This window comes from Amia ocellicauda, chromosome 5 (genome assembly GCF_036373705.1).
Source record: "Amia ocellicauda isolate fAmiCal2 chromosome 5, fAmiCal2.hap1, whole genome shotgun sequence".
Classification (NCBI taxonomy): domain Eukaryota; kingdom Metazoa; phylum Chordata; class Actinopteri; order Amiiformes; family Amiidae; genus Amia; species Amia ocellicauda.
The window spans coordinates 8728133-8744162 of NC_089854.1; the positions used below are offsets into that span (position 1 = coordinate 8728133).

At 38.4% G+C, this 16030-nt stretch overlaps 1 protein-coding gene across 2 annotated transcripts; it reads right to left on the reverse strand.

Annotated features, from left to right (window-relative positions):
* Positions 1 to 3179: 3179 nt before the first annotated feature.
* phlda3 (pleckstrin homology-like domain, family A, member 3) lies at positions 3180 to 14485 on the reverse strand. 2 transcript variants are annotated; one of them, XM_066703579.1, is made up of 2 exons: positions 13371 to 14485; positions 3180 to 3827 (listed from the first exon to the last, which is right to left on the reverse strand). In XM_066703579.1, the coding sequence occupies exon 1, from the start codon at positions 13832 to 13834 to the stop codon at positions 13397 to 13399; it is 438 nt and encodes a 145-aa protein (XP_066559676.1). In that variant the 5' UTR covers positions 13835 to 14485; the 3' UTR covers positions 3180 to 3827; positions 13371 to 13396. The 2 variants fall into 2 exon arrangements, with proteins under 2 accessions (XP_066559676.1, XP_066559675.1); XM_066703578.1 differs by lacking the exon at positions 3180 to 3827 and adding an exon at positions 9300 to 10981 and having other exon boundaries at positions 13371 to 14476.
* Between the last annotated feature and the right edge of the window lie 1545 nt (positions 14486 to 16030).

Sequence of the window (16030 nt, forward strand, 5' to 3'; positions counted from 1 at the left end):
TAAAGATAATAGAGCAGCCTACTTATATTTATTAGTCTTCTAGCAGGCGTCCACACTTCATCTCCCTGGCATTTCACAAAGTCTCCTCCACCCATAACCCTCACCAAAAAAGGTGAAAGATCTCCAAATAAATCAGTTGTCCAATAAATGATTTTTAGACCTTAAACAATCATTGCTTCAGTATTACAGTCTGTTATATGCTCATCTTTATCTTCTTTGTTCACCGTGGACTTACGTTTTGCTTCTTCTTTCATTCTTTTTTCCCTTCTTCCTGTGGTAAACCAACATTCAAACTAAGAACCACAATTCATACTTAGCCTGAACATGCAAATTTAAACCAAACCACAGACTGACATCAAGCCCAGCATTACCATCGTGGCTTCATTCTCCAGCATGTCTGTCTTAGACTAATGCATAATCAAATCTTTTTTATAGGATTTTCCTGAATGTTAAAACATCTTATTTGAGTTTTAGTTTAAGAGTTTAAGTGTGTGTCTAGTGTTCTACATAACATCCAAATATGATGTATGTTTGGTCAAAGTTTTATGGAAGACAGATAGATTACACACAATAATCCATCACCTTAATTTATATATTAATCTTGTCTTGAGTGAAGACTGTTTCCAAAGTAAATCATCTATTATGTAGGGCGGAACCTTCAGCCAAAAATACAAGTAATCCCAAACAATAATATGGACCACAAACCAAAGTACTTTTAAAAGCTTGAGATCGCCCTCTACTGGGCAGATACCAGCTTTGCTCTTATGCTTTCTACTCATGGAAATCAACAACAAAAACAACAATTTTAAGGAAATTCGTTCAAAGAGAAGAATTAATGTTCTGTAAAATGCATCTTAAATACATTTTCAAGCATTTTACAGCATATATTAGGTACAGATTAACCTTGTGATCTTGCTAACCATGTTGCTGAGTACTAGTGGCCTTTAAGACCTGTTTAGGGATTTCCCAGCACACTGTACAGAGGTCACCCAAAATATGCAATATTATATTGTCGCCATGTCAGCTTCAGTTTCAGAGAATTAGAAGGTAAGAAAGTATGATCACATATTATGGATTCATCATCATCATCATGGGATATGAGACCTGCTGAAATATTTAATTTAGGATTTGATGTTATTCATGAAACCTACTCCATATTTGACAGGTTCCTGGGTCTCTAGCTTGGAGCAACTGCTCGAATCCCAGTTCCCAAATGCATTGTTTTGCAGTGGTTAACGGGATAATGCCCTATTCACTCATATGAAGTCATCCCTTGTGTGTGGTAATTTAGGTGGATGACCACAAACATTTCCTATCAAGCACCAAAAAAAATGAAAGTAAACCACATACAGCTGCTGTCCACACCTAAGTGCTTTTATTCACAGTCTGCAGTAAGAGATGAAAGTCATTTTACCCATGACGTTAGGGGGTGAAACCTTTGGTTATGTAAGTCCCCCCTGGCACCCACTGCATAAAAGGACATCACTGTAGTGGGAAAAGTAAGTGCAACAGGACTTCTGAAAGAAGGTGACCTCTGGTATGAGTCCTGTGCAGCAAGCCAGACTCCCAATCCACAGCTCAGCTCCGGGATCAAGCAACTGCGATTGATGAAATCATTCTGGCAAAGGAAAGACTTCCAGTCCGGCACCTGAACAAGGGTGTTCGCTGATCGCCTCCACTAAAGTAAACAGGATCTGAACACAGCATCTGCAATACAAGAAGGCAATAAAAACAGCACTATATGAAATAGGCGGCGAGGGGGTGGAATTCGTTTGAGGGAGCAGAGGAACGAGGAAAGGTTAAAAACAACAGACAGGGGGTATGGCACAGAGGAAGAGATACCGCGGCTTCATTTGCTTTGTGTTCTCGTCTCACGCAGGGAAGTCGATGTCAATGCTTCGAACAGGGCTGCTTTTGATTTTAATACTTACTGTTGTTTATTTTACTAAGATACTGATTTCCCAACAATGCTGGTATTAAAGAAAGGACAGCAGCGACACAAAAGAAGCTTTTGAGAATTATATTTCTTTAAATGCTAAGATGTTCACTCTTTGAATTATACAGATTTTCTTTTTTTTGTACACATTTTGGAGTTGTATTTGCGGTGACATTTACTATTGTGGACAGAATATTCATGTGAAGTATAGGCCAATAGGCAAATAAAATAATGTGCATTCCTTATAGCTAGAAACTCATTATCTTTCACTCTGAATATATTTACATATATATGATGTGTGTATATTCAGAGGTCTATACATATGGGTGTGTATTTATGTGCACACACACAAATTCAAGCTGATTACTGATTCCTCATTCATGATTCCATTGAATCCACAAAGCTTTCTCTGGGAGTGCAGTCAGGGCTCTGAGCAGATATATTTCCAGGACCTCATCCTTACCACGGTTATACTCCCTACTTTGTGGCAAGGTGTGATGTTAGTAATGACTATGTAGGCCCTGAAATAAAAAGCCATAAAAGCCTTTATTGCACAGTTTGTTACCTCCTGCCATGATGCTATCCTCTTCACGATTGCTTTTAGTAACATAGTCATAGACCAAAGTATTTTCACCCTTTCCTGAAACAGTGTTCAGTAAACCATATCATATTTATTGTCAATGTTCATTAAACCTTTACCCATCCTAGCTAGCAGCAGTACAGACATGATACGGTAATTATTCCTAGAAATGATTAAAATTCATACCCATATGACTTCAATGAAAGTACATCATATAATTGATGCCAAATACAAACAAGCAAGTTAACAGTAAATACAAGTTTAAAATGGGGTCTGTCACTAAACCAAAGCTGTTTGATGTAATTGGCCCCTAGTCCTGACATGGTTAATCCCAACACCCCCCTGACGCCAGCAGGAATGCAGCACAGCTGTGGCGTGGGCGCCCTGTGTTTACTCTTGGCAGCTGAGACTTTCTCACGCGGACACGAGTCAGGGCAGACTTCAGACTCCACACTTCAGCCTCTACATCTCCCCTTCTCTCTGTCATACACACACACACCAGGCTTGTGCACCTCGGAAATCTTAACAGACAAGGAATGATTAACTCTATAGTGCCGTGCAGCCTCTTAAATCAAGAAACGCTAAGCAAATCATTAGAAGTTCCTGCTTCATTATTTCCACTCAATGTCTCATCCTGGTTTAACGGTAGAGAGGGAGAAAAGAGGCTTTTATAGAGCAATTCTCTTCCCTTTCAGTATCTTCCCATGGCTTTCTGCCTTGCTTGTATTCTTCAGATCCTAGTATGATTTGTCTTCTTTCTCTTTGCCCTCTGTAGTTTATGCATTTTTATTCTCCATGATACAAAAATGACAAAACTACAACACAGCTTCTGAAATGTTTTAAGGAGAATTTGGTCATTTGACAGATTATTAAGTCCTTCTGCTTTCACAAGGTTTTATCATTGTTTTCCTGTCACTGCAACAATATCATATTAAATTTAACGAATACACCAATAACTGGGAAAAATACATATATATTAGGCATGGTTAATTCAGTGCAGTGTTCATGTGTGTTAGAAGTAATCAATCAGTTTTATTTTTCCTTTTCTTATTACTCAGAAGATCATAGTAGATTCTACTTGTAGACATCAGTTTTGCAGACAAGATTTGTTAAGCCTCTCTATATGATATCATACATGTGAGCCAAACGTTTGGTTTTGTCTGAAAAATAACAGCGTATTCCCATGTATTTTTTTTCCAGATCAGCGCGTACAGTGGTTCAAGTTACAATGGTCCAGTAATTCCAGAGCAGGAAAATATTACACAGTTTCCGTGTCTGTTACTGCACAACTTCTCCCATCCGGTCAGAGGTCTAAACGAAGAGAGCAGAAATAAGTCACAGGGATTTATTAAGAACAAACACAAGTATGCAGGGAGAGAAATAAAAAGCAGAGCAATTCCTCAAAAACAGCAGATATCTTATTTTTTCCAGGCCATATCCATGCAGAAAACATAAACATTTTTTATAAAGGTGCTGCAATAAAAAAACAAATGTCTGGCAAAATACTGAAACACACTTTTAGAGCATAACATATGTTTTTGAAAACACTGATACAGAAGTTTTTCTTTGTGTTGTATGGTGTTGGCAAAGTCGGCTAATGACACTTAACTTTACATTTCGTAAGAAAAAATCTAAATCTCTCATCATTGTGTAAACATCACTATGCTGTTTCTTAACCTGACTGATTATTTTAATTATTTTATTTTATTTTTTATTTTTTGCATCTCTCTGACATTTTATTATCTCCCCACACTTCCCCATTACTGACACCTTGGCATTCTCCTGGCAAGAATCTGAGGCCAGACTGGAGGTCACCCTGGAAATGTCTGACTTAATTCTTAAACTTTTTTCTCAATGTTCTGAACTGGATTTTGGTTATGAAACTATAACCATAACGATAAATACAAGGATATTTGTGTCTGACATATATTTTAATATACAGTGATATATTTGGAAATGTATTTCACTACATGTTCAAAATGTAATTAATATATAGGAAAATACACCATGTGATTAAGGCTTAGCAGAAAATCTTGTAGGTAAAAAGAGGTCTTATTTTGTCTTTATTTTATACATTTGTTATGTTCTCTTTTGTAATTGTTTATTAACCAGTGATTATACTAGTAATGTCAGTCATTGTCATTATGTTATTAAAATAATCTGCACAAGAAAAAGACAGCACAAACAGCTACAGTGACTGAATTGGTGAAGAAAAGCTGGCTTGTGAAAGCTTTTTAGAGTGGGATGTAGCGAATCCAAAGTGAATCCAAATTCAATGCAAATGTACTGCAAATACACAAAGCACCTGACCACATAACCCAGCCTATTTCTGAATGTAACGTCCCCATCAGTGCTGTCAAATGGGGTAACTCAGATGTAACTGTATTCTTTATCTTACCAATTAACAAGAGAACAAACTTGTGTGCAATGTCAGATATCTGTATGCTGCTGTACTTTCTGTATGGAAAGCAGATATCTGGTTTACCCTTGAAAACCATATAGAAAAACAGACTTTTTTTTAATTGCTTCTCTGTGTCTAATATGGAACATTGGTTATGCTTTGGGGATTTTCCTTTAAACCCCCGATTCAATTTGATTTAACGAAGCGGAGAACCAGAGAGAGGTGTAAGCTTGAATTCACTGTGGGTGAATCGTAAATGCTTTTTGGAAGTACAGTTCAGGTGTAAGAAAATACACTGCATCCCTACACAAAAAAAGGCAGAGGTCTGATCCAAGGCAGGCACTGTATAATTACATGTAATTAATGGGATAAAGATTTCAAGATCTCAAGATCTCATTATTTAAAAAGATTTCAGTCTGATAGCTGTTTCGTTTTTTTCCAAACATTCTACTTTGGCATCATTCACCTGGGAAAAATACATACATAGAGAAGCTTATTTAGCTAACATACTATTTATTACACTTGTACATTTATTGAAGATTCATTCTACAATATAATTAGGTCATTCTCAGTTTTGGTACTGACTTCTTTAGCATTCAGACAATGCTTTCATTTTTTTGTTAGTTTTTTTGGCTTGTTAGATTTTTCTATATCGGCAACTGTTCTGCGGGTTGATTTTAAATATGGTTAAGTACATGACAAGAGCCAAAACTCTGCATTTGATTACAGTGGCACAATCTCAGACATTTTCAAACAAGGCATGACTATTCATTAGTGGTTAGCTCAGATTTTTAACCAAAAGCAAGAGAAACCTGACTACCCAGAAGAGTGGAAGGGCCTGGATGCAGACTTGCTGTTACTGTGAAGAGAAAAAGGAGAAGAAAAACAGTCACAGAAGCTGTTTACTGCTTCCCAGCATCCCACTGTATTTTGCTGCTCTGAAGCTTGCGTAAATGGGGTATTTAATCTCCTTCAGCCCTGTTTAGACAAGGAATTCCTTCGACTCAGCCAAAACTGCAAACAAGCCCATGGTCTGTCAGGGAGGAGCCCTCCTCACACCCACACACACATAAAGAGCAGGAACATTTCAACTCATCCCTCGGCTACCAAATTCTTGTGCCAGACAGCGAAGGCTTGAGTTTATCCTTGATGGAGTAGGTGGTTAATCGTCCATCGCAATAGCCTTATATGAAAAAAAAACACTTTAGTTCTTGCATCCCATCTTATATTACATGGTATTCAGGTAATAATTATCCTGTTCATATTAGTCATACTTTAATATAGGGAGTATATGAGGGTGCTTTTGAAGCAACTTGGCACCATTGAGCAGTGAAATTTGGTATATAAGAGAATTGGGACTAGGTGTAAAATATTAACCAAAATGGACATGATATTGTAGTATTAATTGTCCAGTTACCTTAAAAGGATCCTATATATGTCTGTGTATTTGTATAGTTCAGATGTATTGTGGTTTAACAAAATCTGATCATGATTGTAGTCTTTTCATTTGGGGAAAAACAGAAGATATGTGTTAGAAAGGTCCTTTGTCTGTCCTGGAATTCAGCTGCAGTGATGGATGGAGTTTTTCTCTGACCTTCAAAGCCAAGAAGAGGAAATTGGAGGGAAAATAGTTCTGTCTCAGTGTTTTTGCTGAAAATATGACACTCCCTGAAAAGATAAAACATAAGCCCTCAAAACATAGTTGAATTGCATTTTTCATAACAACATTTGGTATACCCTAAATCACACTATGTTTGCATATCAGAGCTGCATATTGTACTTTGGCAGTTCTCTGTATATTTCAAATCGTGATGGAAAAGTCACAAAATACACTATTGTTGAATTGTTCACACAAATGCCAAATGAACTAAAGACTGTATTTATTTTTAAATTCCATAGCTCTGGGATGATTCTAGACATTTCAATATACTGGAATTTCTGACAGAGCGAAAGTGCTGGAACCCGGAAGTTCAAAGTCTGACCCTTGACCTGACTTTCTGTCATAGTGTAGGACGAGTACATTTTCAGTGGGCGATCATCCAAAATGTGTCTGCCAGAGTCAAGAGACTGAATAATTGAGTGGGGTAAAAGGTAACGTGAGGAAAGAAGAAGGGGAAAAAAGTTAAAACATTAATCTGGACTAATAAGCAACCCCTATCATCAGAGACATTAGTTCTAAGGATATCATATGGCGCCACTACTAACATATTCAGTATTAAACCACATATTTTACAGCAGTGTCTAGGACAGGCATGAACTTTTTAGCTCAGTTTGGTGAGATATGAATTTCTTGTTAGCTGTCAAGCATAAGAATGTATTTATCACCTCACATAACTAAAGTGGTGTGTGGTTTCCCCAGTGCTTTGGCCTGCAATGTGATTCTTCCAGCTGTTCTCTATTCCGGCTAATTTATTGGTCAATTTCGGGTCCTCTCCATGCCAAAATTTGTCCCGTTTCTGTGGCAACCACCGCCTCTCCATTTGGATGGAGTGACCTCCGAGAAATGTGTTTTTCCCGTTTTTTATGTGGGTCACCAGTGTCCTCTAAGGCCTTGCACTGCCCACTGCCCCTAACAATAATGTGTTTGTGAAAGACATCAGATTTATGATGCAATGGCTAATGAAGACCAATTTAAAAGCAGCGCAGGCTGTTTTGTGTCTGCAGCAAGACTTCTCATATTATCAGTAGAACATCTGGAAATAAAAGCAAATAAAAGCTCTGTCAGGTATTATGTTATTTCTCTATAATTTATGTTGTCCATTAACTTGATGGAAGACACCTGAATGCACAGTTTGTCTGTGTATTTTAAGTTGTGCAAATCTACGCTGTTTATCACTCTCATATACTGATAGGAAGTGAAAGAAAAAATATTTGGGGCAGTACTACACTAGACCATTTAAATCAATATTTCTGTCTTATTATGAGATCCTCTAAACTCGGTCCTTTCGTTTGTATAAAAGTGGGCACTTTTACATAACATGGTCAATGAGATTAAATATTAGCAATGAATGTCACAAACAAAGCACATTCAGTTCTTTGAACCTTGTATTAACCACCTTGCATTTCTGAGGTTCTTCAAAGAATAATAAATAGCTGCTTTATTTGCATGAGATCAATCTCAATTAGATTTGCAAGATCAGAAATCAAATGGTCATGATTAAATAAAAACATTCTAATAAATAATAAATGCCTTATGAGCTTTTATATGAACAATACAATTTTTAAAATGTTGCATAATGCATTATAAGAATCTTCAAAAGAATGAAAGAAAGTATTTTTTAATGTATGCATCTGTGTGTGCTGTATACATTTAAATATTATTCCTGCTCTTTTCGCTTCAGTTTAATACTGTGAATTGTTAAAACAAATAAAAATAAGTAAGTGCAAGTTAAATGCCACCCCTTGAACACAAAATACACTTCATGTAATGCTGCCGTAAGTACATTTTCCAAAGCCAGGTCTTTTAAGTTTGACACACAATCGGGGAAAAATTTCCACAGGACAGATTCTACTCAGGCACGATTCTACATAAAAAACACAGAAAATCCAATAAATATATATGATTGAAATATTAACTAATTTTAATTATGTATTAGAAAACATCAACTAAAGTATGAAATATATATTAAATAAGAAGTTGGGATAGGGTTAGTTAGACCATGATTAGGGTTAACCCTTGCCTAACTCTCATTAAAAGAGACAATTAATCAGAATGATACCCTTCAGATGAGGTGTACTAATAAAACATTTGAATAATATCATGCATAGTATTTGTGGGATTTTGAAAATGTTTATATTTCTGAGTTTGTCCCCAGTGGGATTTTGTCCTGTGCAGTTTGTCCAGACTAACTTTTTCACTCATTATCAATCTAAAACAGTGCAAAATGACCATGCTGCATCTCAGAACAAAACATGTGACTGGATTAATATCCAGTCCTATATTTGTTCCTCATAATGATCACAGAAACACAGCATAATAATTTGTCAAGCACGTTGACTATGCAAATTAAGGAAATGGTTTCCTTATGTTGACTTGAATAGAATAGGAACTTTGTTTAAATAAGATTTCAAATGGTATGCTATGCTTTTTCATACACCACTTTAAATTATTGAAAATATTTTATGATATAAGAATAATGATTAATAAATAATTAATTGAGGTAAAATGCAAGGCAGTTATCTACACAGACTACTGTTTTGGTTCCAGAAACATTTTCTCACTCCTCTATGCTACATCTAAGGTTATGTTTCTTAAATCTATAATTTCTACAGTAAGATCTAGTTTAAACCCATCTAAAGAAAATTAAAATAATAATAATAATAATAATAATAATAATAATTAATTGCCCTGTCATGTTCACTTATCTTACCAAATGAACAACTTTTTTTTTCCAAAGCATATTTTAATATTTTCATAATACATATTGACCATTGCATTTGTATTCACAGGTTAATTCTTTTACAAAATCCGCATTCATTAACACAATTACATTTCTTATGAGTCCTACCAGCTTTTTCTTGCACAGACAAACCTGAAACCTCTAAATAACACTGTGTCCAAAATCAATAAAACCATATGAAATTCTGATACATGGAAATGTCAGATTGCTGTCGAAGAGCACCAAATACAGTTAATACTTAACACTTCATCTTCATTAAATATTCTGACATCATCCCACCAATGGCCAGTTACGTTTTTACTACAGATGCACTGGATTTCCCTTTTGAGATTTTTTTTTTTTTTTAATATCTCAACACATAATGTGGCATTTTATCTTTAACTGGTGGTTACACTGGTCCCAATCACTGTGTATTGTAGAAGATTTTTTCTTAAAGGTCAAATCTGGGACACTTTTGGCAATGTAAATAGAAAGTCCTACACTACAAACCTCAAGTGAGAAAGCGTAGAAGAATAAATGAACAGATATCTTAGATTATTTACATTTACTTTCACAAAATGCATTTTGATATTCATCCTGTGAACCTCAAGAAAATATGAATACGATGCTCCAGTTTCAAGCTTACAATAATATGTTAAAAAAACGATGAGGATTCAAGGTCAGTGTGCATTGATGTTCTTTGGTTGTATCAGACCGTAAAATAAAGATGCAATCTGTGCTCTAAATGATGCTTACAAACATTGAAATTAATTGCCACAGCTGTACATTTTGTGTTTATTCCTGGATTGGAGGTCATTGTACCCACGTTTTTCCCTGATCATACCAATAATGCTAGCAAGTACATTGAGAATACTTTGTGTTTCTTTTAGTCAGATATAATTGATTCACAATTCTAGGCTAAAGGATTTTCATTTTTCTTTGATTCCCAACCAAAGACAAAAAGGCAGGATATTATGTTTATTATAAAGATCCGCATGACTTAAGTGGGTTTTGGGCACTTTCTCAGATTGCTTCTCCAAAATTTGACGTATGGCCCTCCACAGTGATACTGAAAGTCCTGTCTTCAGCTCAGACCAAAAACTCTAATCAGACAACCTTGTTGAATTAAATCAATAAATCCGGACATTATTTAAATAATGTCACTGTACTGGCACACTTTGAGGCAGAAAACAGTATCTGTGCTCTGTATTGACTTGCTGTTGTTTCAAGAAAGCATGGTTCTCAGTGTGTTCAAAACAAAGAAGAAACATATACATCATTCCCAGGCAGATCAGCTTAATACAGCATAAAGCAGAGGTCAGGGGGGCTGGCATCGCCCACTGATGTGCAGTTTTGTGCCATAAATATGACTGACATTCTGGAACTTTTCAGTATTTTAGATGGAAAGTACCAGTCATCCACAATACAGTACATAATGCAGTTCTGTTTGGAGTAATGCAGCTGAGGAGTCATAACACTTCTTTATTGACAGTAGGGGTTTTCCTCTGATGCAGGGTGTGCTCAAGGAATACAAAAATGAGATTTCAGTTTCAGTCTTCTGAGGGTATTTTTCCAGGCACCCTGTAAGTCGCAGCCAAGATACAGCATTTTTTCCAAGTCCAGTACCCCTCTGTGTGCTTTCACTCTTGCGTTTAAATACAACTCCAAACAAGCGCGTGTAAAGTCTAGAAGACACAAGAAGTAATATACAATTAATCATTTCACAGTGTTAACCTTTTATGGATTACTGGGAAATTTTTTACCAGATCAACTTGGATGTGGGGAAGCCCAAAGAAAACAAGAGATATGAAGCCTATCATGTATTGTACCACATAACTGCAGTTGCCATGGATTGTGTGCAGCTTTTCAAATTGCAATGCTCTGATGCCTGCAGGGGTGGGTAGTGATGGGAAGTATACATCCCTTCCACAACTGTAGAGGCTATTTGTGTCTTGTGACCGGAAATGCAGCTATGAAATCGGAGAGCATTGTGTGTGTGCTGTGTTTGTGACCATATGCTTCTGCATGTTATCTATAGCACGCCACAGACATAAACGAATACACCCTTGCTTCCTAAACATATTATCTCCACAGTTTTCACCCAGCACTATGAGACTCCTAAGCTGTCACATAGAAAATTGTAACAGGATCCTTTCCTGCTAGATTTTGGGAAACATTGCCAGTGATTGCATCTCCCACTTCAATCTACAAACTGGAAGAGACATAGCATGTAAGTGTTGAGTAAAGAAGATCCTATTGAAAAGCACTGCTATTACACTGAACAAAAATATAAATGCAACATGCAACAATTTCAAAGATTTGACTGAGTTGCAGTTCATAGAAGGAAATCAGTCCATTGAACTAAATTCATTAGGCCCTGATCTATGGATTTCACGTCTCAACTTTTGAGGGAGGGTGTGATTGGCCTGCTGACTGCAGGAATGTCCACCAGACCCTGGTGAGGATGACGATGATGGAGGTAACCTTCTCTGAGACACTTTCTGATGGTTTCTGACAGTTTGTGCCAGTTGTGCAATCCCACAGATTCATCAGCTGTCCGGATGGCTACTTTCAGACGATCCTGCAGGTGAAGAAGCTGGATGTGGAGTCCTGGGCTGGTGTGATTACACGTGGTCTGCGGTTGTGAGGCCGGTTGGACGTACTGCCAAATTCTTTAAAACAATATTGGAGGCGGCTTATGGTAGAGAAATTAAGATTCAGTTCTCTGGCAACAGCTCTGGTGGACGTTCCTGCAGTCACCATGCCAATCACACACTCTCTTAAAACCTGAGACATCTGTGGCATTGTGTTGTGACAAACTGCACATTTTAGAGTGGCCTTTTATTGTCCCCAGCACAAGGTGTAATGATCATGCTGTTCAATCAGCTTCTTGATATGCCACACCTGTCAGGGGGATGGATTTTCTTGGCAAAGGAGAAATGTGCAATAACAGGGATGTCAACAAATTTGTGCACAAAATTCAGAGAAATAAGCTTTTTGTGCATAATGAAATATTTTATGTCAGCTAATGAAACATGGGACCAACACTTTTCATGTTGCGATTATATTTTTGTTCAGTCTAGATTCTATACTATAGATATTTTCCTTATTTCCCATAGTTGCATCCCCAGGGGAAAAAAAGCCAGATAGGATCGGTTTCTAACTTTAATACCGACAAAGGGCAGCCACTGCGCATTCCTGTGTGTGCTCATGCTTTAATCGTCTGACAGCTGATGTCGAAAAGAAACATCTAAAAACAACAACATAGTTTAATTGCTGGGTACAATACCTTTTTTGTAACATGTCTGTAATGCCAACCTCGCTAAACGGAGACGGGAATCCACAGAAAAACACTGCTATTAGACTGCTTGGATCATATAGCGCAGGCTACACCATACAGAGCTGACATCACCGCAGCTTTTAGCACACACTAGGTAGTTTATTTAAAGCACGACATTTAAGCTGCAACGCATAATGCACATCCATGTCCAATTCATGGATACGAGCTATGCAGACAAACTGTATGTGTCGCAATTCAACTTTGCGTATTTTCTTCTGGTTTTCAAAATCTCTGAAAAGGCTGACCTACATATGGATCTCATTTAAACCACACGTAGCTAGATATTGGTAAATCTGGGCAGAGTGACAGAAGGAAATCTTGCCTGAGAGGGCTGCCAACCTTCAAAGATAAATGGCTACTGCCTCACAAGTGAAAACAGATGTGATTCTGGAAGGCTGATCTTAATTAATTCCATAGGGAATACAGATTTTTTTCAATGGTTGCATAATATGAATGAGCTCATGAGAGCGATATTGAAGTAGATCCTGCACGATTTTCATATGGAAACACATTCGTTGACTGGAATTGAGCAAGGCATCCCGCATCTCTGAAAGTAATGATCAGTATTTTCTAGGAGGACAACCACAAACGATATTCGCAGATTGGTATCATTTTATTCTGTGTAACTTGTAGTAGAGAGAACAGCAAGAGAGAAGAGCTGCCTCGGCTAATTCATCCCCTGATGCGCATGGTAACACAGAAACCACATCCCCATCACTATATGAAAAACCTACCTGTCTTTCCGCAGATGCGCTCCTGATCACGACTCGGGCGCCTCGTCCTCCCCGGTGCTGCCCAGGTGTGAGAGGTGCCCGGTGCGGCCGGTCTGCACGGCCAGCAGGTTCTTGAAGCGCACCAGCGCCAGCGCCACCTCGGCGTTCCAGGCGGTGCCCTCCTGCTGGCACCTGAAGTCGATCTCTTTGCCCCCCGCCATCACAATGGTGAAGTAAACCAGCCCCCGCTTGTACTCGACACAGTCCACCGTTGCCATCCTTTCGAAGCGCAGTTCCTTGGCTTTGGCCGGCGGAGCGGAGCCCGGACCCGCCTGGACGGCCCCGGCCCCGGCCCCGCTGCGCTTCCACGGGTACAGCCGGAGCCCGTCCTCCGTCAGGACGCAGCGCTTCTTCTTCCACAGCTGCAGCAGCCCGTTGCTCCTCTTCTCCAGGAACCCCTCCTTCATGACTTTCTGTGCATTCATGCTGCCGAAAGAGACGGCTCTGCCCGCGGTGCTGTCGCTGGTCCTGCTCCGGCTGCCAGTTTAACGCATGGCTTCTCTAATTTAACATCTGGACGTGCTGTCTTCCTCGGGAACCAGCGCCACAGCAGCCTAATAAATACTCAATGACATCAATAATAGCAGACGTCTATGATGATGATGATTGTTGTTATTATTATTATTACTAGCCTGTTGTTGCTATTTCGACGCACAGAAGAGCGGCATTAGACGCATTCTGCTCGCCTGGACTGTGAAGGTCGCTGCTGTTTCATTTGATCATTCAGTATCGTTGCTATCGCAGTGGGTACTGAGCCCCGCTGCCGCTCGTCCGCGGGATGTGTTCGCACTTGCCCGGCGCGGTGACTCGTCTCCCCTGTCCCAGCCCCGGCCCGTGACGTCACGAGTCCAGCGCTCAGCCTCTCGCCGTCCTGCGGCTCCGGCGCGGCAGCTGTAACTCATTCACAGAGTCGCCTTCTCGTAGCGCAGACGTCCGAGGTCCTGTGCAGATCTGCAGAATCCCACCGATCCCATTGGTGGAGCCGCGCAGACAGGCGCAGAACTGCGGACATCTGCGCTACTAGACCCGAAGCGAGCGAAACGTCAGCTAGGTTGACTGGGGGATCATTTATTAAAGCCGACTGTAATGCGTTCAGTCGCACGTCATGGTTTGTTCCCTGCAAGGCTCCAATGTCCACCGCGAGAAACAGCCCTGTCACTGTTTAACCGCTGCAAAAGTGCCGATGCTATTCGCTTTAAGTTTGTACCTGACAAAAGTCCCTACAGCTTTGAAATTATACTTATAACCTTGTTTTGGCGACATTAGTCATTACATTATGAATCGTTTGTTTTGGACTGAAATGTAACAACTTCATCCAAAATACTTAACTTTTTCATGCATTACTTTTATGTAAGTGTTAATGAATGCATATATTAACAATTATTTTTAATACAAAGGCAAACGTATTGTACAATTTGAGTATCACTAGTAGGTGTAACATAAAAAGAAAATCCATGATATGTGACATTTAACAATTTTCTTTAATAATAAGAGTAATGAACTCTTTAAAATGCATGTTATGCCCAGTATATGATTGGTTGATTGATTGTATAGATATGAGGTACTGTTAAGGCCAGAATAAAACAAAAACAAACTTCCTCCACTCCAAAATACACAGATGGAATAAATCCACTGTCTGATGTCCACAATCTCAAAGTCCACTGGTAGACGAATCCAAAGTCTCAGGACCAACATTCAGGGTCTCATCAGATCAGGTTGCTCATCGCTTGCTGTGTCGCAGTGGAAGGGGCGAGAACAGATTATTACAATAATTGATAACTGATAACACTGATAACATTGGTAGAACTGAAAAGGACTGTAGACATAAGGTCTTCAGCCTGGGCCTAAAGGCTGAGACTGACAGGGCATGTCCCACATACATCTGTAGCTTGTTCCACATAATGGAGGCATGTTTTAAAGCAGTTCTTTTATGTTCCAATCGGGAATCTATTTCTCTTACATTTTTACCAGACAGTAATAAGCACGTTTAAGAAGCTAGAGTTGTAAGTAAAGTAAATGTAAATAATACATTACTTAGAGTTCACATGTCTGTCTCCTCATACTGTTTCTTACTGATGTATTGCCTTTTGGTGACCTAATTTCTGCTCTGAGAAACAGTTTCCATTTTCTGTGTTATTATTTTATATTTTCGTTTTTGCATTCTGTATTCTTCAGAACAAAATTAGTTGTTCTGATTTGTTTTTCACATCTTCAGAAGTTTTCTCATGTCTTCATTGCTTAAATTCATTAAAACATGGTCTCCTCATTTTTAATTTTATTGTGGGTGTGTTGTGCACTGCTGGGTTAAAATGGGGAAAATGTGCTAATAAGATCCCTTCTACAATGTTGAAGGGGGATGTTATAGTGACATCCAAAGAGTTTTATGAGTATTTTCATAAAAATATTTACAATTTTATCAGTTTAAATACTAGTGTTTATATTGTGCAATTGGTAGCCTGACTCATACTTTATGGGAAAATCAGTTTTTTGGAATACGTCTCTAAACTCTCAAAATATTTATGTTGCAATTCTACTTGTTATTTATTTATTTATTTATTTCAGTTAGCAAGATGTGAAATATGAGGACACAATAAATAGGCAGAAAGTGTACTTACATGAGT

Excerpts from the sequence above, each read along its gene's own strand:
- phlda3 (XM_066703579.1), bottom strand. The coding sequence starts at position 13,834 with ATGAATGCACAGAAAGTCATGAAGGAGGGGTTCCTGGAGAAGAGGAGC.